The following is a 23,399-nucleotide window of genomic DNA, read 5'->3' on the forward strand; positions in this document are numbered from 1 at the left end:
TTAGCAGTCAATTTTTTGTGAGGTTTTCCTGTCAGGATGCCCTCATTATTTGATGACTGCCCTTGTGGCCACAAGAAGGCAAAAACGGACTCTCATGAGGTCTGTATTTTATGCTTGCCAGAGGATCATGATCCTAAAGACTGTTCCCATTGTAAAAATCTGTCTGACAGAACTCTTAAAGACAGAGAGAGGAACAGGCTCTATGGTCTGGCCCAGAGATCCATGAGAGGAAGATCTACGGAGAGGAAGAGTTCAAAGAGACCCAGAACTCCCTCCAAAGGCATGTCAGAGCGTCCATCAACCTCCGCACCGGGCTCGGCGCTGAAAAAACGACATCTGATGGACATTTCGAGAGAAAAAGCTCCGTCGACGTCGAGATCGGCGTCGATGAGGAAATCGTCGTCGAAAAGAAGTTCGCCGTCGTCTAAGAAGGCTCCGCCGTCGTCAACTAGGCGACGATCGGCGTCGAGAGAAGCCACGAGATCGCCGTCGACGAGAAGATCGACGTCAGGACATAAGTCAACTCCGCCGCCGTCAACCAGGCGACGGTCGGCGTCGAGAGACAGGTCGCACTCGCCGTCGTCTCGACGTCGACAGGCTTCGAAGAGTGTGACACCTCCGCTGACGTCTCCACGGAGGCGCTCGGCGTCGAGGAGCAAGAGCCCCCTCGGACGATCGTCGTCGAGGAAGGGATCATCGAAGGCACGTCGGCGCTCGACGTCGAGGATGTCCGATCCTCCCCCGTCGCCACATGCCAGGTCGAGATTGCCATCTCCGTCGCCGACAGATCAACGTCGGTCGACGTCGAGAGCTCCGTCGACGGCAGGGCAACGCCGTTCGACGTCGAGACCTTCGTCGACGGCAGGGCAACGCCGTTCGACGTCGAGGGAGAAGACTCCGCCGTCGGCACATCATCGCCGATCGACGTCGAGGGACCACAGGTCAACGTCGAAGCATTCAACGCCGAAGGTTGTCACCCCGTCGACGCCGCAGAGGCGTTCGACGTCGAGGGAAAGGCTTTTGAGACGTCCTCCAACACCGGTGAGACGGAGATCTCCTTCGGTGCCTTCGACAGTCCTAGTGACACAATCTGCTTCACTCCATTCCTCCTCAAGTGCCTCGGGTTCAACGGGGTCATCTTCTAGGAGCAGGAGTCCAGTACAAAAGAGTCCCCAGCGGGGGTACACTTCACATATAAGACTCTCGCCAAGATGGTATGCTCCTTTGAGTAATTGGAAGGATTCTAAGGCACCAGAGAGACTTCAAAGGTACTTGAGTCCAGTCCACAGGTCCCCTCTTCAGCGAGCAGAAGAGGCAGATGGGCAGAGTCCTGCCATTCACCGATCACGCTCACGAGAGAGAGGAGCGGACAGGTCGCATACCCCTAGGGTCTCCCGATCGCCAAGGAGGGAGCAACCCAGATCTCGAACACCGAGAAATGAGATACGGACTGAGAGATCGAGATCTCCAGTACATAAGAAGGTATCACGTTCTCCTCGAAGGGAGGAACGACCTAGGAGATCACCGGTGAGGAAGGAGCATTTTCACCACAGGAGAAGAAGGACTCCATCATCCTCCCCTCCATCTTCACCTGGATCTTCTAAAAGGGATTACTCTCCAAAGACAGCCCTCGCTCAAGAGCTTCCCCTCTTGACGACGTCAACACATATCTGGACGTCTTGCAAAGGGGTGCTCACAAACTGAATATAGAGATGACCACTCCAGAGGTGTCCACTACTGTGATTTTTGAGACCCTTCATCACAAATCATATACACGGCCGTTGCTCCCATTAGTTCCAGGAATAATGGACCCAATCAAAGAGGTTTTCCTCACGCCAGCAACGATCAGGGCAGTACCGGCACGTATCCAGAAAAAATATAGGCCGGCCGACTCAGATCCTATCTTTGTTAAAGGTGAGCCTGCGGCGGACTCAGTTATTGTAGCCTCAGCTAAGAAGAATCACACAGTCGCTCCTACTTCGTCAGTTCCTCCTGACAAAGACAGCAAGACGCAAGATTCTTGGGGACGCAAGGTATGCAGCACAGCAGCTTCATCCCTGAAAGTCTCTAGTGCATCAGCCCTTCTGGGAAGGTACGATAGGGCCCTATGGGACTCCATGGAACGATTCAAAGGGAAATTGCCCAAGGAGGACCAGAAGGACTTTGAGGAGACAGTGACGGAGGGCTGTTTGGTGGCAAACCAAATGATTAGTTCATCAGCAGATAACGCCCTTCTAGCTGGACATAACTATTCACATGGGATATTTGCGAGGAGATCCTCTTGGCTGCGTTTAACTGGGCTCAAACCAGATGCACAGCAGCGCATCCTCAATCTGCCTTTTTCCGGATCTTCACTCTTCGGGGAGCATGCCGATCAGGAAATGGCCCGTATGAAGACTGAGTTAGACACAGTAAAGGCAGTAGGTCTGGAAAAACAGAAAGCACCGTTCAAACGACGCTTCAAGACCAACAAAAACCGGGGAGGCCAACAGAGGGTTCAAACCCCTCAATGGTCTCAAAACAAGCCACAAGGAAAGCCACAATACAGAGGTGGAAGGTTGAGCAGAGGTAGAGGCGGACATCATCAGTCCTCTACCACACCTAGAGGAGGCAAGGCCTGAGCAGTGGCTTCCTCTGACACCGTTACCCACTCCAGTGGGAGGAAGTGCTGCACAACATCTGGCAGAGTGGGTCAGCATCACGAAAGATCGGTGGGTGCTGAATATACTGCGCAATGGATATGCGCTACGTTTCAGGAAGAAACCACAACCGACTCCTCCAAAAAAGTCTCGCTCGTACCAACTAGAGCTCCTCAAAAGGGAAGTGAGCGTCCTCTTACAGAAAAACGCAATCGAAGAGGTACCCCTATCCCAAAGGGGGAAAGGAGTGTACTCAAGATATTTCCTTGTCCCCAAAAAAGACCAAAAAGGCAAATTCAGACCGATTTTGGATCTTCGACTCCTCAACAAAGTGGTGGTCAAAGAGAAGTTTTGCATGTTGGCACTCCACCAAATATGTCCTCATCTACAAATCGGAGATTGGATGTGTTCGGTGGATTTACAAGACGCGTACTTCCACATTCCTATTACACCAGGTCATCGAAAGTACTTGAGGTTCCTGGTAGGATCCAAGCATTATCAGTTCAAAGTGCTTCCTTTCGGACTCAAATCCGCACCAAGGGTCTTCACCAAGTGCATGGCAGTGGTAGCGGCGTGTCTACACAAAAAAGGTCTCTTTGTGTACCCATATCTAGACGACTGGCTCCTGAAGAGTTCGTCACCTCGTCAAGGCACCAAAGACTGTCACCTGTGTCTCCAACAGCTACACAGGCTCGGCCTCCATGTTAACTCAGAAAAATCGATCCTGCAGCCCACGCAAACTATCCACTATCTGGGAGCAGTTCTAGACACAAAGTTAGGAAGAGCGTTTCCTTCGCAAGAGAGACTATCTTCCATGGGACAAAAATGCAAAAAGTTACTTCAGGTTCCTCGTCCAAAGGTGCGAGACGTAGCGTCTCTGTTGGGCTCCATGGCGTCCTGCATCTTCCTAATACCGAACGCCAGGTTGAGGATGCGGCCTCTACAAGAGTCTGTGGAGGATCAGTGGGACCAAGCGACTGGAGATTGGGAGGATCGAATCATCCTGTCTCAAGCAGCACTGACCTCAATACAGTGGTGGACTCGCCCTCTGAATGTCCTGCAGGGAGTCCCTTTTCAGCAACCTCTTCCTTCGCTGTCTGTGGTAACGGACGCATCTCTAGAAGGCTGGGGTGCTCACATGGATCATCTTCAGATTCAGGGTCGCTGGTCGACCAACCTTCAGACATACCACATCAACATGCTGGAGCTTCGAGCAGTTCATCTGGCGCTCAAAGCGTTCTTTCCAGCAATAACAACGGACAAAGTCCTGGTTCAGACGGACAACACTACAACTATGTTCTATCTGAACAAGCAGGGAGGAACTCGATCTCGCCCTCTGTCTCTGGAGGCCCAGACAATCTGGCACTGGCTTCTGGCTCGGGGACTGTCGGTGGTGGCAGTACACCTTCCAGGCGAGCTAAACACAAAAGCAGACGCACTCAGCAGGCACTTCGAAGATCAGCCAGACTGGGTGCTAAACGACGAAGTGGTCGAAGAACTCTTCCGTTGCTGGGGTCGTCCAGACATAGACTTATTTGCGGACGACGAAAACGCCAAATGCCACGCCTTCGCGTCCAGGTTCCACCGGCTAGGGACGCAAGGGAACGCTCTCCTGCTGGAGTGGACAGGAATGTTCGCTTATGCTTTTCCCCCTCTGGCACTGATTCCGAAGGTGGTGGCCAAGCTCATCAGATCGAGCATGGACATGATCCTAATTGCTCCGGATTGGCCGCGACAATGGTGGTATCCAGATCTGTTACATCTGTCGCTGTGTCCACACAGACGTCTGCCGTGCAGGCCAGACCTGCTGAGCAAGATGGACGGGAGGATCCTGCATCCCAATCTCCCGTCGCTGAACCTGACTGCATGGCTCCTGAGGTCTTGCAATATGGACACTTAAATCTGCCTCCGGAATGTATGAATATTTTAAGAGAGGCAAAGAGACCTTCCACAAGGACGTCTTATGCGTTCAAGTGGAAAAGATTTTTCATTTGGTGTAAGGACCATGGCTTTGATCCCACCAAAGGACAAGAAGAGGTAGTCCTGCCATACCTCCTATACTTAGCGACATCAGGGTTGAAATACGCTTCTATTAGGGTTCATTTATCCGCCATAGTAGCGTACAGAAAATCACCTACACAAACATCGTTTTTTCAGGTCCCAGTAGTGAAGGATTTCCTTCAGGGATTAAAGAAGGTCTATCCACCTGTGAGAAATCCTTCTCCTCCCTGGGAGTTGAACCTGGTTCTCTCCAGACTGATGTCTACACCGTTTGAGCCTATACACAAGGCCTCCTTGCAGCATCTCACTTGGAAGGCGGCCTTCTTGGTGGCAATAACCTCTGCGCGCAGGGTTAGCGAGATACAAGCACTCTGCACCAAGGAACCTTACACTGTGTTTCACCACAACAGAGTAGTAATGAGGGCTCACCCATCTTTCCTTCCAAAGGTGGTATCGGATTTTCATATAAATCAAACGATTACCCTTCCTTCTTTCTTTCCTAACCCATCGACCCCAGCTGAGAGGTCGTTGCACTCGTTAGATCTTAAACGGGTGCTAAAGTTTTACCTAGAAAGAACGAAGGACACCAGAAAGACAGACCAACTCTTTGTCAATTATGGTGCAATGAGGACCGGGTTTGCAGCAGCCAAAAGATCCATCTCCAGATGGATTGTCTCTTGTATTAAACTAGCATACCAGCTGGCTGGCAAACCTTTGTTGCAATCACCCAAAGCTCATTCCACTAGAGGGAAAGCAGCCACAATAGCTTTTTTGCATGACATTCCTATGTCAGAAATATGCAAGGCTGCGACATGGAAATCAGTCCATACCTTTACAAGGCATTATTGCCTAGAGTCTGATTCCAGAGCGGATTCTCAAGTAGGGCAAGCCTCCTTGAGAAACCTTTTTGGGTAGAGTAAGGCCTATTCTTGGGCCTACGGATATGAATGTTATCTGTTGATTCCTTTGCCCGCAGGGATGAGGTGAGGCTCGCTACTCTATTCTAATGCTTATGACTATTGATGAGGATCCCCTGGAAGAGAAGGATTAGTTACTTACCTGTAATCCTAGTTCTCTTCCAGGGGTATCCTCATCAAAGTCATAAGCAACCCTCCCGCCTCCCCGGGCAAAGGACTTTGTTTATTACATCGGAGATGTTTTTAACCTGTTATTACCATGGTTTGGTTTTCAGTCTCCGAAAAGAACAACTGACCTAACTGTAACCCCTGAGGCATGATGGGAAGCTAGGGGCAGAGGTGCCTTAAAGGCACAGCGTCAGTTTTAGTGCATTCAGCTACAGGTTAGCTTTTCAGTCTTTTTAGACTGGGGATTTGCAATGCAGCCTGGGAGCTGTATATGTTTACAGTGTGTTATGAGAATTTCTACTGTTTTTTAAGCATTAAAACAGTTTCTAAACAAGCATTGGTGTTGTTTCTCATGTTTCTAATGCAAAATACACTGTATGGTGGAAATTCTTCACAGCATATTACAGCTCTGTTGTTTTATATGGCTGCAATTGCTTATTTTTTTTATATATATATATATATATATATATATATATATATATATATATATATATATATATATATATATATGTGGGGCACATATAATATATTGTTTCCGGGGTCCCGCGCATGGGCGGGAATATTCTAATGCTTATGACTTTGATGAGGATACCCCTGGAAGAGAACTAGGATTACAGATAAGTAACTAATCCTTACCCCCCCCCCCCCACTCAAAAAGCTATTGTAGACTCCAACTCCAAGCAACTACCAATGCATCTCAATACTCCCTTTCCTTGCAAGATCATTAAAGCCGAGGTAGCCAGCCAATTGCAGAACAATGTGTAATCCAACAATCTGCCTGCTACATGGTACTGGCACCACTGTGATGAACACCGAAGACGGCTGTAACCTGAAGAAACCAACAACTGGTGGCCTCATCCTACTGGGCCCATCAGCTGCATTCAACACTGTAGATCACGAAACACCTCTAAACCACATGAAACATTTTACATTAGAAGAAAAGCTTGGGAATGGCGTAAATCTTTACTCCTAACGAAAGCAGCAAATGAAACTCTAGCTACATGTTTCGGAATCAGCTCCCATGATATGTGGTGACCCCAATGGTCTACATGCTCCACACTCCTCTTCAACTTGTACATGTGCCCTCTAGCTTACTTGATCAAATTGAAAGGTCTTAAATGCCAGTTATATGCAGATGTCACACAGCTGTAGTAGATCTAAGCAACAATTCCAAGACTGATGCACTCACAGAACTTCTTCTCTTGGTCAAACACTTGATGAGTCTGTGACCTTTATCTAAATGATGAGTGAAATAAATCTTATTACTTAATATGAACAAACCCTCTCTTCCAAATATCTCTGGGCCTAATTTACTTGAACAACCACATCTGCCACTAGAAACGATGGGCAACCTTCTAGTTCTTTTCGATGCACAACTATCTTCAGTGCTCCAAATTAAAGTGACCATCACATCATTTAACTTCCGCTTAAATGCCATCTAAAAATCAGCCCTGTCCTATCCATCTGACACAGAAGACAACTGGTCCAATCAGTTGCCCAATCAAGACAATGCTAGTGCAGTGTCCCATAGCTAAAGCTCTCACACGAGGACATTGCAAAACTTAAACATGTTCAAAGTAGAAGGATAATTTTCGGATAAAGGAAAACTACCATATTTCGTCCTTCGGGCACAGTTATCTTGGTTAACAATTTAACACCGTATACAACACAGATTATCTTATGTGGAAGCCATCAACCTAAAAACTCCTGGGTATGCATGAGACCACTAAGTTCCATCAAACATCAGCAGTGCTACTTTCCACCTGAGCACACGCTGACCATCCCAAAATAGAAACTAGCAAGATTCGAAGGCTAAACCCTAAAAGTGGTTTAAGGAAAACTCCGGAACAACCTTCTTGTAGAAATCAGCGCATTGAATGAATATTCGTCTTCAAAATCCCTCTGAAACAACTGGTATTCAAAAGGCCATTATTCGTCAATACCACTTCGGAAGGAGAATATTGTCCATTACACCGCTCAACAATATCTCAGATCACCTTCCTACAGTCGGTATGTCCCAACCTCCTCTCATTCCCCATAAACATTCAGTGTTTACTGTTGTCTGTTCATCTGGCTACCATAAACAGCCTTTTTTGTCAAATGTTCTGCGCCTCAAAGGTGGACCCTCGGGCATTTGCTGCAGACTAAAAATATTGATAAATTAATATCCGTTTTGCACATACTGATTAAGAGAGCCAAAGAATGTAAACCGAGATTTAGAACATACGATCAACTGACCTGTCGAAAGGGGGGAGGGTAGGGGGTACCATATTTTGTGTTTTGTCGCAGAAGCAATAGTACCATGAGTAACTATCTAACCCAAAAGGCAAATAATTTGTTGCTCAACTGTTTTTTTACTAGAGGCTTGATAAGGTAAGTAAACCTCCGGTCAGTTTAGTCTCCTGCCAAAATCAGCAGACCCAGAATGACTCCATATTGCAACCACCCCACACTTTACCCCCACCCCGACAATGGGAGGGAGTGATAGGGTGAATGTTTTATTTCTGAATGGCAAACGTTAACTATGTTCCTTTGTGCTGAATACTGTGGCACTTTACGTTCGTCTCCAGCATGCATGCACCAAATAACACCTCCCTGTTGGGGCATGTCTTCCTTATTTAATCTGGAAAGGTCTCTTTGAAACATCATGAGGGTCTATTCCAGATGCCTCTTGGTAGAAAAAGCTAGAGGAGAAAAGTTATTTGCCTGATATAATACTTCATCCTTGATCATCCTTCCCAGATCTGCTTTTATCCAGTTGGTCGCATATCTGACAATAAAATGGATGCAAGATGGCTTCAGGGCTAAGTAGTCTTACTTGAAGCATGTTCTGCTCACCTTCAAAACGGCTAAAGGGGCGCTTAGCCTCTTCTGCGTGCTGCGATTTAATAAAAATATATTTCCCCTTTTGTATAATTGGTAAAGGTTTTTAAAAAGCGTGTTTTTTTTGTGTGTAAATTATATGAATCTAGCGAGTATACCCTAGATGCAGGATTATTGTTACAGGTAAATATATTTTTTAACTTTTCAATACCTGGAAACTTTGCAATTGGATAAACATTTTTTAGATCTGAAATGGAGGTACGCAGAACAAGTGTACAACCAGCTCAAACATGAGCTGCATGGCATATAAAGCACCCACTAAAATTGCATCTGATCAGAAATGCAGAATAGCAAATGCCTCCTGCAGAGCTATTTTTAGGTCGAGCCTAGCGAAGCGCGCATGCACTGCTCTAGTAGAGGGCCTATTGGAATCACTCCAGACATTCAGAAAGCTTTCAAAAAGCTTGTGCGTATGGTTGTCGCATTCTATTGGCCTTTGCATGTGGCTTTCACAAAATGAAAGCACGCAATTGGCCAAAGGCGGGTGCATGCCCGACCTCTTCTTAAAATGTTCACTCCCATGGTGTTTTGCTCTTGAGAGCGAGCAGTCTGGCATCTGCATTCCTCCTTGGTGACGTGCTTTCGCTTTTGCTTGTTATCTGCTAAAGCAATTTATTGCCTTTCCGAACGCTGCTGCCCTTGATTAGCCAGTATCCTGAATCATGTTACTAATTGATTTTAACTCGCCGCCCTGCTTGTCTTTGAAATGCGTTTTTTTTTTTTTTTTTTTTAATGGTTTCGTGCTCGTCCCAGCGCTACCCTCTACCTCCATGGAATTGTTTCCTACGCCGGGCTGAGAGAGCTCCTTGTCATGGCAACAAGCCACACCGGGATACATTGTTTCTTGCTCTCTCTGACAGCCCAAACCTGCTCGGCCTCATTGAGACCCACAAGCAGCTGCTGAATCTCCCAATGTGGGCGGGGCTGCTTCCTTGTGTGTTGGGCTACGACCTTGTGCAGCTGTGCCAGCAGGGACCCCGGGAACAGCTGGGTGGGACAGTTTAAATTACTGCCAGCCTGCCCGGCACGTCATGTTTTAAGATTCCGGGACAATCCCCAGACAAGAGTTCTAACTCAGCACACCGTCCACACTTTTTGGGCTGAATAATTCCTGAGGTCCTCCAGAGCACATAGGGGGCATCTCTTCCTTCCGTACAGGTGTGCCCAGCTAGCGTTTTCATAGCGGAAGAGTAGGCCGCCTGGATGCCCTGCTGGCTATTAAGTTCGTACACACAAACTTAAGTCTGCCTTGGGAACACTGCACTACATCGGGGTTTCGAACATTAATCAGGAGAAAAACAACCTACATGGAAGAGCCGTCTTAACTAGCAATCACATGCGATGTATATACTACATGCATGTTTGTCAGTACCACTCACCCCCAAACTGGGACAGGGGATGCCCTACCACTTGCGAGGAGTATTGCGCTCATGCCCTCCATACCGCTCAGCCCCAAACGCGAGACAGGATTTCCAAGCACATGCTAGATGTAATACTCATGTTTGTCTGTACAACTCACCCCCAAACGGGAACAGGGAATTTCCAACCGCATGGGAGGAGTGCTTTCTGTACCACTCACCCCCAAACGCGAGAGAGGGAATTTTCATTTACATGCGAGGTGTATTACACACATGTTTGTCATTACCACTCACATTTACAAGCACATGCGAGGGGCATTTGACGCATGTTGTCCGTACCATTCGTTGCCAAACGCAGGGCAGGGGATTTAAAATCAATCCGATACAAGGTGTATCCGAGTTTGTGAGCTGCCTCTTACGCCCTGACAGTGCAAGGCGATGTCCGTATCAAATAGACGTGTCCAGTTCACTTGAAACCGAAGGACACGTCCGCGTGTACCCCAGCTACCTGACTGTGTGTGTGTGTGTGCGTGTGCGAGCGTCTACAGCTGCAGAGATGCTGATGCTGGACTGTACTGGGATGGGATGGGGAGGGTGGGGTGGAGGACGGGAGGGAGCATTGCGCTCAGTATGTGGCTGCCCAGCACAAAAGGGGACACGCATACCTGCCCTTGCTATTCCACTGACTGGGCTGGTATATACTTGGAGGTTGGGTAGTTTATCGGCCAACCTGCGCTGTCTAAACCGAGGGGCCTCTGTTTTCATAATCCCGGATTTCCTACTTAGCAGTGTGATCTTGGGCGGATAGTTTTATCTACTGCAGCATTTATTTCCTTTTAGCAGAAAATGGGGACCACTTTCAGATTGGCGTTCTATGCGGTCTCTGGACGTTCGCTTTGTCCTACTTTGAAAAAGCGACCCTCACGCATGTCAAATAAGCTATGCAAGCGCCTCACTCTGATCCTACAGTATTGGAGTTTTCTGAAGTGGCAGAACTGTGTGTTTAGTTTTAAGTTGATACATGGCTTGTCTGTGTGTTTGTAAATAAACGGAGGGACTTTACGTGGGATGAAAAAACTGGGGCATCTAGAGTCTGAGAGCATGTGCTTCTCTGCGTGGCATGCTATATTCTGTGAGGTTTGAACACGCCAACTTATCTAACAAATATTGGCAAAACCAATAGCGCTAGCTAAATATTTCTTTAGCCCCAAAGGCGAGACTTATTGGCTATGCCAATGCTTATTATTTGCTTTGTAACAACTTGAAGATTTACTCCGTTATTAGTTTTACACATCTGAAACTATGTAAAAAAAATAAATCTATATATTCGAGGCATATGAGCTGCAGATCGTACACTTTTGCAATAGATCGCCGCCTGGTGTTGGGCTCGGATGATTGCAGGTTGTTGTCTTCTGGAAGAAGTCTTTGTAGTCACGAGATAGGTGACTCCACCCTTGGACAATACTGTGCATGGTCATCGACTCCATCCTCAGATTGTTTTTTTCCGCCACTGGGTTCGGATGAAAGTTGTCCGCTCCGGCTAGAAAAGACTTTTTCAGCAACTCCGAAGCGTAGAAACTTTATACAAACATTATCGAATAAACTTTTCGACATCAGCTACATTCCGGTGCGTCGACCCCGGCCGTTGGGCCTATCGGCGCCATACGGCCTACGCCTCATGGACTAAACTCCATTCAAGAGATGCCCTGTATGGCGAGCAAAATTCTCTCATAGCGACCATCATGAGGTCTGCAACCTCTGTCTATCGCCGGAACACGACGAGTCGACCTGCACAGCTTGTGCATCCTTCCGATCGAAGAAGACCATTCGGGATCGGAGGGCACGTCGACACGAGATGAGAACGGCCCCAGCACCGGAGGCCATCTTCGAGGAGGAGATCGTCGAAGAAGAGCTCTCCGAGGGCGAGGACATCTCCGAGGACGAGGCTCCACTCGCCGCCGAGGAAGACTCGCCTGATCTCCAGATCATATCAGAGGCAGAGGACTCGGATGACTCGATCCCATCTCGTCAACCCGTGAGTACTCTTGCCCCTGCACAACAGACACTACCCAAGCCAAAGGCAACTGTCAGCACTATGCCCATGGGGCCCAGTTGAGACCGAAATATTCCCTCAAACCTTCGGGCTCGGCTCTGAGGAAAACAACTACACCTTCCGGTGCCTCGGCACCGACAACCACACATGCCAATTCCACCTCTTCCATCGGCACCGAAGCATACACATCCTTTGACACTGAAGGATTCTTCGACACCGAAGCCAAAACGCCCTTCGGTGCCCAACAGAACAGAGCAAGTCATGAACCACCAAGGTGCTCATCAGCTGGTCATAATCCGCGTTGGGAGACACCGTACTGCAGAGACGCAAATCCAGCGCCCAGCCGAAATCGCAGCTCGGACAATGGAAGACAGGTTGAACGCATGTGAAAAAGGAAAATCGAAATGATAATCCATAAGCTGCACTCAATTTAGCCAGAGGCAGCGGTCCGTAATAAGTAAGCATTCAGTTGCGGACCAGCAACAGCCGAGAAATATTGTCGTGTGCTGCAGGATGTGCATCCATATTTAAGTAAACCAATTAATAAAAGCACACCGGCAACTAATGCGAGTATTAAAGGGAATCCATCAAAGATGCTGGAAAAAATCGAATGGAAAAATGCAGAGAAGACACCAAATAAAGTTTGAAAAGAATTCACAAGGCCACTGCTTATAACTTTAAAAAAGTAAGGTAACTCCGTAGTCAAGGACGCATTAAAGATAGTCTGAATTAATTCCCCAAAATGCAGGGGCACGTCTGCATTTAATAAAGCATGCACTTCTGTGCGGGTGTTTGCTACATGAAGGACAAATGTTTCTCTAGCAGATGTAAGAGCAACCTCTTTTTGAGACAATAGCGCTCTTATACGGCTCATTTGGTTGACTCTGCTTTCAAGGTCGGAATCGACGGCCAGATAGAAACATCCAGCTTCCCATGCAGAGGAGTAAACACAACTTTTTTTTATAGCAAACCACAGGCTCCGTTACCGTAATCATGTAAGCGATGCCTGCTCACATCACACAACAATCTGCATTATTTCAAAGTAAATAACTCCCGTTTGCAATCCTCGCCATTCAGATAGACTTCTTTTCCCTCCCTCAGGCACCTATATGTAAATGGTAATAACCAAGCTTCATGGAGATAAGCGCTTCCTAAAGATCCATATGTGCCTATAGCCTAGTATTTCATGCAAACCTCAAACTTAAACAGGCTAAAAGGTAACGTTATGATACAGTGGATAAGCCACACCGCTGAATCTGAACTTCAATGAGTGACCACTTGTAACCATTCTCATAGCGCGCCCTGTGCTCTGATTTCAGTGAGAGAGTGATCGCACCATAGTTTGTACTGCTAATCATTCTCGGCATACGCTATGAATACGCTTTCACGTTACGCGTCGCATCAAAGCTTCCGTGTGACGTCATGTACGGCGCCCCGTACGCAAAAGACGCGAATGTTTTTAATTATTTAAAAACATATATTTATGTATTTAATGAACATACTAACAGAATACATTATATAGGGTAGTTATTAAAATAGTTTAAAGGGCCGGCTCCTGCAGTGTCCCGGGGTGCCTACCCCCCGGACACTGCTGTTTGCTGTGGTAGGGCTGGAGCCTCGCAGCTCCCACCCTACCACAGCAAACTGCTTTGCTTTTTGAAAGAGAGAGCAGGAAACCTGCTCTTTCAAAAATCAAAGCTGATTGCTTTTCTGTATGGGGAGCAGCATGTTAGTTGCTCCCCATGCAGAAAAGCAATGCCGGCTCCCGCAGGATGCGGGGAGCTGGCAGGAACCGTGGGGGGCTTGGAGACCGCCCCCAACGAGGAATGCCAGGCGCCGGGGGATGGGGTCCCCGGGGCCAGAAGTGGCCTGGGAGGGGGGCCACGCGGCCCCCCCTTCCCCCAAAAATAAAAATAAATAAAAGGCCGGCCCCGGGGGATGGGCTCCCCAGGGCCGGAATTGGCCATGGGAGGGGGGGACCACGCGGCCCCTTCCAGATTTCAAACAAATAATAATAATAAATTGGGGGCAAGCCCTGGGGGATGGGGGCCCCAAAAAAAGAAAAAGAAAGGGGGCTACACAGCCCTCGAAAGTTTTTTTTAATTTTTTTTTTTTAAACGGGATCGGGAGATGGCCACGCCCCCTCCCTGCACCTCTCTGCAAACGCGCCCCCTAGCGCGTTTGCAGAGGGGGAAGTAATTCCCCTCGCATACTGGGGGCCAACTAGCCCACCAGGAGCCTCCAGTATGGGCCAGGGGGCTCACTTGCAGAGGCGTGTAAAGAGGCCATGCCCCTTTTTACACCTCTCTGCAACGGAGCCCCCTGGCGCATACTGGACGTTGCTGGTGGGCTAGTTGGCCCCAAGGGACCCCCAGTATGCAAGGGGAATTAGTTCCCCTTCTGAAAAAGCGCCAGGGGGCTGCGTTGCAGAGAGGTGTAAAAAAGGGGCATGGCCTCATTACACCTCTCTGCAACGCAGCCCCCCTGGCGCATACTGGAGGTTCCTGGTGGGCTAGTTGGCCCCCAGGGACTCCCAGTATGCAAAGGGGAATTAGTTCCACCTCGGAAAAAGCGCCAGGGGGCTGCGTTGCAGAGAGGTGTAAAAAGGGGTGTGGCCTCTTTACACGTCTCTGCAGCGCAGCCCCCTGGTGCATACTGGAGGTTCCTGGTGGGCTAGTTGACCTCCATGGACCCCCAGTTTACAAGGGGACTTAATCCCCCAACTTAGAACGCGGTACGGGGCGTGTTTGCACAGTGGTGAAGGTAGGGGGCAGGGCTAGAGGTTTCACACACTTTATAGTTAAAAATTAGCATTTAAAAAACCTTAGAAATTCACTGAAAAAACCATAGGTTTCACCCGCGTTATAGTTAAAAATTAGCATGTAAAAAACCTTAGAAATTCACCGAAAAAAACATAGGTTTCACACAATTTATAGTTAAAAATTAGCATTTAAAAAAACCTTAGAAATTCACTGAAACCATAGGTTTCACACATGTTATAGTTAGCTGGACTTTCACTAATACAAAACCATTGAAATTCCCTTGTTCTAGTTAACTAACTCGTGCGCCCGCAATGCACTGCTGATGACGTCACATATTACATCACTCATGACCTGGTCAGTGACATCACTGATGACATCTCAAATGACATCATGAATTTGATTGATCTTTATAAATACACCCGTAAGTTGAAGTTACAGAAACACTTTTTGTGCAGCAAATTCCAGCCGAAAGCACATTTGACTCTCTCTACGAAATTGTCACCTGGCCTAGTTGTCAATGATTTGGAACTTTTACAAGATCTGACCGCATTACGCTATGAAGTCCCAAGCTCGGGATCTTCAGAAGAGCATTTGGTTTTGGATGTGCCAGGCTAAACTAACTTTAAACCAAATCCACCTTCACCCCACTAATGTTACATGACAACATTGGGATTTTCCATGAAATGACAGTTGCAGGGATCAAGAAGCTCTATATAACAACTTTAAGAGAGAAACGCAAATATTTGGCACATAACTGCTACATTAATTTGGTCAAGAAATTACAGTCGGATAATAACCTCATCCGCCAATCCGACAATTGGGGCAATGTCGTTCTTTGGCCTCGTTCTCGCTATCTGGAGGAGGCTTACCTCCAATTGAATGATGTACTCTGCTACAAACTATGTGATGGGTGCACTGTCAGAAAAGCTCAGGCACGGTTCCACACACTACTGATGGGTTGGCGGAGTGTGGGGTTGCTGAGCCAGGACGAGTTTAGATTCCTTAAAAAGGATCATCCAGTAATGCCTATCTTCTACTTGATCCCCAAAGTCAACAAAAATCTTGAAAAAACCCTGGCAGACCGATTATCTGCTCGTGGTGGTCAGTTGGAAAATACTACCGTATACATTGACTCTTTCCTTCAAGAATTTGTTAAAGCTTTGCCATCCTATGTACAGGATTCAGGTGATTTTCTAAGGAAATTGGACTGTGTATTATGGGACTCGCAATGTTGGTTAATCACACTGGATATATCCGCTTTATATACTGGCATCCAGCGCATTGATGGGCTGAGAGCCATTCAATTCTATTTGGGAAGTAGACCTATCCATATGGCTGAACATAACAAGATGCTGATGGCTATGATTTCTTATTGCCTGCACAACAACTTTTTCATGTTCAACAGCCAGTATTTTCAGCAAATCAGGGGTGTTGCTATGGGGGCCTGCTTCTCTCCCAGTTATGCCAGCTTGCATACGGGCTACTGTGAGGAGCAGGTCTTCCTTGGCACATACCATGACATTTTTGTTGAACATGTGGTACATTGGTACCGCTATATTGACAACATATTTTTTATATGGCATGGTACCAAACTGCATGCCAGTGACTTCATTGAAATGATTAACAACAATGCATTGAACCTTGTTTTTACTTCTAACTTCAGCCAGGACCACATTTGTTTTTTGGATGTGGAGGTTATAGTTAATAACAGCAAACTAGAGACGGTACTCTATAGGAAACCCACAGCAGGCAATACAGTGCTGCACGCCAAGAGTCCTCATCTGGCGCATCTGATATGCAGTATCCCCTATGGGGAGATGCTGGGTATCGGCTGTATTTGCAGCACCGAATCTCAATGTATGCTAGCTCAGGAGGCCAGTAAAACACGATTTTTGGCCAGAGGATACACAAAGATAGTAGTGGATACTGCTATCCGGAAGGCAAACTCTATCCCTAGAAAGGGGGCTCTGCTTTATAAAAAAAAAAACTCGGGTAGCGGACCCCAGACGACCAGACAACCTGTCAGGCTTACACTGACATATAAATAAATAAGTAAATAAATAAATAAATAATAAATAATCCACATTTGTAAAGCGCACAATCACCCGTAAGGGTCTCTAGGCGCTGGGGGCCGTCGAGAAGATTAAGCGAGCTATTGCCCAGAGTCACATGGTGCTGGGCTAACCTGCCGCCGGAGCCGGGGATCGAACCCTGATCCCCAGATTCCAGCGTCAGTCGCCCTGGCCGCGGCGCCACACCTCTCCCATAACAGACAGCACCAAGCTCTCCGTAAAATTCTTAACAGAAATTGGAACTTGGTATGTAATAATCCGGTTATAGGTAGTTTGATGTCAGTCAAACCTGAAATTTCTCTCAAAAAAGCACGCTCCATGAGCGATGCTCTGGTCAAGTCGAGTCCGGAGGTGGCAACAAACACAACTTGGTTGCAGGCCAGTAAGGGATTTAGAAAGTGCTCTTTGTGTAAAGCTTGCAAACACTGGGTGAGCAGGACAGAATACACCACACCTTTTTCTGATATCCCCTGTGCTATCCACAAACAGCTGACGTGCAAGACTGAGTTTGCGGTGTATGAGCTGGAGTGTTCGTGTGGCCTGCAATATATTGGGAGCACCAAGTTGCAGGTTCACAAACGGATACTCCAGCACATTAGGGGCATCCACACCAGTGATGCCGCCTACCCAGTCGCACGTCATTTCAAGGACTATCATGAGCACAAAAGTCAGCTGTTAAAATACTTAGTCATAGATGCAGTTCCACCCCTTAAAAGGGGAGGAAATCGTGAGGCCATTCTAAGAGCTCTTGAAACAAGGTATATTGTGGAATTAGATTGCAAGTCCCCTCTAGGCCTGACCGCTAGCGAGGATTTTCATACCTTTCTCTAGTATTTAGAACCCCCATTACAATAGCACCATTGTGAACTGAGTTTTTTTTGGAAAACTTCCCCATTGCTATAACTTTTGACTAGGGGAAGAACTTTGGTGTTAGCTTGCTCTCTTCGCACAGTACAGTGTTTTTAAACATCTGTTTTTATGGATTTTTAATACAAGAGTTCGCTATTTCACATTTTTGATTCATTTTGCACATGTTTTGCACATTTTGCACATACTGTACATTTTGATTGCACTAAATTGCCCCATGGGCATGGATGTCTCTAATTCTCCGGATCAGGACTGTTGAAAGAAATTAACCCACTTGTGTCTTATTCTCGTTGCACACTGCTCTATTTTTTGCACAGCTGCATTTATGTTGCACATAACAGAAATGTATTTTATAATGAATTCTTTCTGTGATATTTTTATACGTTAATTATTTTTAAAGGATTGCCTCAATTGCTCTCTTTTTTTAAATAATGTATTTTTATATGTGCACTGTCTATTTACAACTATGTGGTTTTTAACATTTGTTTGAACCCATTAGTATTTTTTCCATGCCCATATATTTGGCAACCGTGTTAACCAATCATGTTACAGGTTTGTCTGCACTTTTCACTTTAAAAATCTCCTGCTCCTCCAATGGCGTTGTTTGACCAAGGCCTCTGGGTAGGCCGAAACGTTATGCTGGCAGGCTGCCGAAAATCGAAATAAAATCATTCTCACCTGCATATCCTGGGTCGGCTCTCGTCTCTTTTTCCGGTGGCGTCCTTGATTACTAAGGATTTCTGGAAGCTTGGATTCGCGTTTTTGTGGCGCATATATATATATATATATATATATCTATCTGGATTCGCGACCCCATCGCGAATTCTTCCGAAATTATAAAAAACAAGCACTGGCGTTGCCAGTAGTTCTCGTAGAATGCAGTGCATCCTTCTTGCTCTAGTAGGGCGATTGGGTGGCTGTTGGTAATTAGAGAGTGGCCGGAGGGAAGCCGGATGGGGGCAGGAGAGCTGAGATAGCGTGTTAGGGGAGGAGAAGCCGCAGAGCGCACGCTGGGCGAAGCCCTTTGATGTGCTGTGCGGCCGTGAATGCCAGCGTGTTAGGGGAGGAGAAGCCGCAGAGCGCACGCTGGGCGAAGCCCTTTGATGTGCTGTGCGGCCGTGAATGCGCGTGCTTGTTTGCTCACGTGATTCACTTGAACTTAAAGAAAACCGCACGAACGAAACCCTTGGTTTCACGATTGTTTTGAGCACTTGAATTCTCGCTCCCTCAATGCGCTTGCGCGCATTGATAGGTCACGAGACCTAAAAATAAGATTGGCTTGGGCCCTGGGTGTCCTTATGGGACCCCTCAACAGGCCTAGGGGGTCAGGGTGTTTCTACCCTGCCCCATTTTCTTGTTTTTTAACATCTTTTTTCTACTGTTTTCTTGTGCCTTGGTTCTACCGAGTCACAAGATGGCTGACAACACTTCCTGGTTTGGTGTGTTGGTAGCCAATTAGAATGAAGCTGGTGGTCGGGAGGGTTTGCGAACCCACCGTGGCCATAGATATCAAAACTTTTTTTCTTTTTCTAATTTCTCAGGAACTGCTGAACGGATTTACACCATTTTGCCAAATTTGGTGTAATTCCATTCAGTAGTTCGGGCTGTAGCTTTGTCTAAAGTGTCCTACGGAAAATAACATGTGGAAAATGTGTTTTAGGACCTCCCTTTTTTTCTCGGTTCCCGCTTGTCGAATCACTTCGAAACTTTCAAGACCGGAGCGGGCCACTAGTTTTGAAAATTTCGCGAGGATTCATCAACCGGCGCCAAAGTTATTGGGAAAACAAAAACGCTTTTCCTATGGAGAGTAGGTCCGAACTAGAACTACCTACTGGCGACCGCCAGTAGGTTTTCTATCTCTCTACCCCAGCCAACACTGGTTTCTTGGTATCTCTTGCTTCCTCGGGGCTACGAAAAGTTTGATGTACTTTTTTATTTCTTCCTCGCATCTCTTTAATTCATTTTCCACTAAATTCTTAATCTCATAATTGCATCTGCATACTGAATACTATTTTTGTCAATAGGAGCCATATGCTAGAATAATAAGTACTCTGTACACAAGTGCAAGCCATATCATGGTGCTATTCAAGGCTCCTTGTTTCATAAAATTAAACTGGCAAGGTATTTAGTATATGTAAGCTTTCCCACAGATGTGTTTGCATTAAATTAACACAAAACCAATATACAAATGACTATCTTGTACTTAACAGATGAGGTGGAGGGTAGAGAAGAAAAACCAACTGCACCGGACTCTGCTGGCAAACAATCTACCCAAGTTATAGCAGCAAGCATGTCTGCTTTTGATCCCTTAAAAAATCCAGATGAAATCAACAAAAATGTCATGTCCTCCTTTGGAATTGCAGAAGACCAGGTGTCGGGTAAGTTATTCTATGTATATGTACACACTTTCTTGAAGTATTACTGCCTCTGTCTGAACAATACAGAGATGGTAATGGAAGAATCGATGCTGCGTAGCCGGTTTCAGTAAATCCTCACTTATAGCAGCTTCATGTATCTGCATGCTCTATGTTCTGGTCTGTTAATCTTGTTTATTTTTATTTTTTAAGCATGTAAATCTATCAAATATCATGTGCTGGGGAAGTAAAAATTATTTAGAAATTTGCATGAAGTGCTTCTCTTCCTCAGTTTTGTGGCTTCTGTGGTTATCTTATTGCTTGACTAGCTCAGGAAATCAGAGCAGCTTGACCCTCTGTCCATCCACCCAACTGGAAACCGTTTGGCTTATAAAATGAGGCGGAAAGACCGTAAATGGTCTCTGGCTGTTTCAGTGTTATTTGAGTTAAATTAAACACTACTGTATTAACGGACTACAGTGATTACCGGCCTGACGATGGGTAAAATCATGCATGTGAATTTATGAAAGATACCAAAGTTGGGATAACTGTAGTTACTGGTATGTAACTTTTTTTCTTTCTTTTGGCTGTGTGCTGCAACATCAACATTGCCTAGTATTCAGTTCAATAGTATCAAGTTCTAGAGTTGGTGAGTATAAGGACAGTTCTATGATGGAGAGGAAGAGGTTATTTACCAAAGGTTTTAATAAATAAGAACTGGACATATAAGACTTAAGTGTTAGAACACCGGATCAAAGCTAAATATCTTGAGGGTAAAAAAATTTAGGTTCTCCAGTATTGAATCTTTCATAGATTCCCATGCTTGTATCTTCCCCGTCGTCATGGTAGGAGTCTCACGGTAAATTAAATACATTAGCAGTAAAAGAAAAAACTGCCTAGATACCATAGGTAAGCATAGACTTTGGTAGCCCAATATCATCATTGTGGTCCAAATCCAGCCAATGAGACGCCAGCCCTGAAATCACACTCCCCAGCAGAGCCATCATACCTCAGATTTCCAACCGCCTTTGTGTGAGGCGGAGTCTCCCTGAACTTGCTCAGTTTTGTTTCCTTGATTGACCTTTTGACCCCCTACTTGCAGCTTTTCCTCTGGATCTGAGGTATTGTTTTCTTCTACAATTTAACATCAAGGTGTCTGAAAGCTCTAAAAAGGGGTTGTTAAGACCATGTAGGTCCTGTGGGAAGGCCTGATTGTTTTCTGAGGACCCCTACGAGGATTGTTTATACTACCTCTATCTAAAGCACGTCCCTAAGGAGTGCAAACATTGCAGAACCTTTTCGGCTAAGACTCTTAAGGATAGAGGCAAGGTTACTATTGTGCCTTCAGTAGAGAAAAGCCAATTCAGATTCCGAATCTGAGGGGGATTCTAAGGCTCGCACCTCTTCTAAACGCAAAGGGGAAGAGTCTGAGGCAAAAACTGATCTAAAAAAGCAGAAGATTGAAAAATCTAAAGAGTGATCTTCGTTTTCCTTGCCTCATATTCCTCTCAAGAAGGCCTCCGATGAGGGCTCCGTTGTCGGATCAGTCTACGCCGAAAAGAGTTTTGTCTTCAAGTTTGTCGACGAAGGCATCTACGACAGCTACTACGACGACATCTACTACGACATTGTTGACGGTAACCATGCAGACGACTCCGTCGACGGTTGCCTTGTCGACTGCCCCGTTGATGACTGTTTTACCACCACCGTCGACGATCGTCCCGTCGACGACAACTTTTAAGTCTCCAATAAGTAAATCGATGACGACTATGTCTATAAGAAGATTGCCTCAGTCTCAACGGAGAGATCAAGCAATATTGAGTTTACGTCGTGGACAAAAATTTCTCCGCTGCCTCCTTCAAACCTTCTTGAGATTCAGGAGTCTGAAGAGGAAAGTCCATATGGTGTAGCTTAGTTCAAGTTCAAGGATTTATATAGCGCACTACTCACCCAGAGGGTCTCAAGGCGCTTGGGGAGGGGGATTTATTATTTATCGAATAGCCAGGTTTTGAGTTCTTTTCTGAAGGGGATGTGGTTCTGTGTAAGGCGGAGGTGAGTGGGGAGTGAGTTCCAGGTCTTGGCCGCCAAGTAGGAGAAGGATCTACCTCCCATGGTGGATCTTTGGATACGCGGAACTGCGGCGAGGCCTTGATTGGAGGATCTTAGTTGGCGGGTGGGTGTGTAGAAGGATAGTCGAGTGTTGAGGCATTCGGGTCCTAGTTTGTAGAGGGCCTTGTGTGCGTGGGTGAGGAGACGGAATGTTATTCTCTTGTTGACGGGAAGCCAGTGGAGGTCTTTCAGGTGGCCGGTGATGTGATCTTGGCGAGGGATGTCCAGAATGAGTCTCGCTGATGCGTTGGAGTTTTTTCTGTAATTTGGCTGTAATTCCGGCGTAGAGGGTGTTTCCGTAGTCTAGTCGACTCGTAACCAGTGCGTGGGTGACAGTCTTTCTTGTTTCGGTGGGGATCCAATGGAAGATTTTTTTGAGCATACGAAGTACGTTGAAGCAGGAGGATGAGACGGCGTTGACTTGTTTGGTCATCGAGAGTGAGGAGTCTAGGATGAAGCCAAGGTTACGTGCGTGGTCTGTGGGTATGGGTGCTGAGCCCAGATCCGCAGGCCACCATGAGTCGTCCCAGGCAGAGGGGGATGATCCTAGGATGAGCACTTCCGTTTTGTCTGAGTTGAGTTTTAGGCGGCTGTTTTTCATCCAGACGGCTACTTCTTTCATGCCCTCGTGAAGATTGGTTTTGGCGGTGTTGGGGTCTTTGGTGAGGGAAAGGATCAGCTGGGTGTCGTCGGTGTAGGAGATGATGTTAAGGTTGTGTTGACGCGCGATGGAAGCGAGTGGACTCATGTAAACGTTGAAGAGGGTGGGACTGAGTGATGATCCTTGTGGTACACTGCAGATGACTTCTGTTGCCTCTGATCTGAACGGGGGAAGTCGGCCTTTCTGAGTTCTCCCAGCTAGGAACGAGGTAATCCAGTCCAAGGCTTTTCCTTGTATGCCGATGTTGTTGAGACGTTGTATGAGGGTGCTGTGGCATACCGTGTCGAAGGCGGCGGAGAGGTCAAGTAGAATGAGGGCCACTGTTTCTCCGTTGTCCAGTAGTGTTCGGATGTCGTCTGTTGCAGCGATGAGGGCGGTTTCGGTGCTGTGTTTGGCTCGAAAGCCGGACTGTGAGGGATCGAGGGAGTTGTTGGATTGGAGGAAGGCGGCGAGTTGGCTATTGACGGCTTTCTCAATGACTTTGGCCGGGAATGGGAGGAGGGATATGGGGCGGTAGTTTTTAAGTTCGGAGGGGTCTGCAGTTGGTTTCTTCAG

The 23,399-nt window shown here is 46.7% G+C and overlaps 1 protein-coding gene across 1 annotated transcript in view; it reads left to right on the top strand.

The window, feature by feature from the left end:
- TFG (trafficking from ER to golgi regulator) overlaps window positions 1–23,399 on the top strand; it is a 132,858-nt gene that overhangs the window by 71,865 nt on the left and 37,594 nt on the right. Inside the window, exon 5 of the mRNA XM_078657770.1 lies at window positions 19,931–20,098. Within this exon, the coding sequence (XP_078513896.1) occupies window positions 19,931–20,098 (168 nt within the window). The remainder of the gene's footprint in view (window positions 1–19,930; window positions 20,099–23,399) is intronic.

Source organism: Lissotriton helveticus, chromosome 8, assembly GCF_964261635.1.
Source record: "Lissotriton helveticus chromosome 8, aLisHel1.1, whole genome shotgun sequence".
NCBI classification, from domain to species: domain Eukaryota; kingdom Metazoa; phylum Chordata; class Amphibia; order Caudata; family Salamandridae; genus Lissotriton; species Lissotriton helveticus.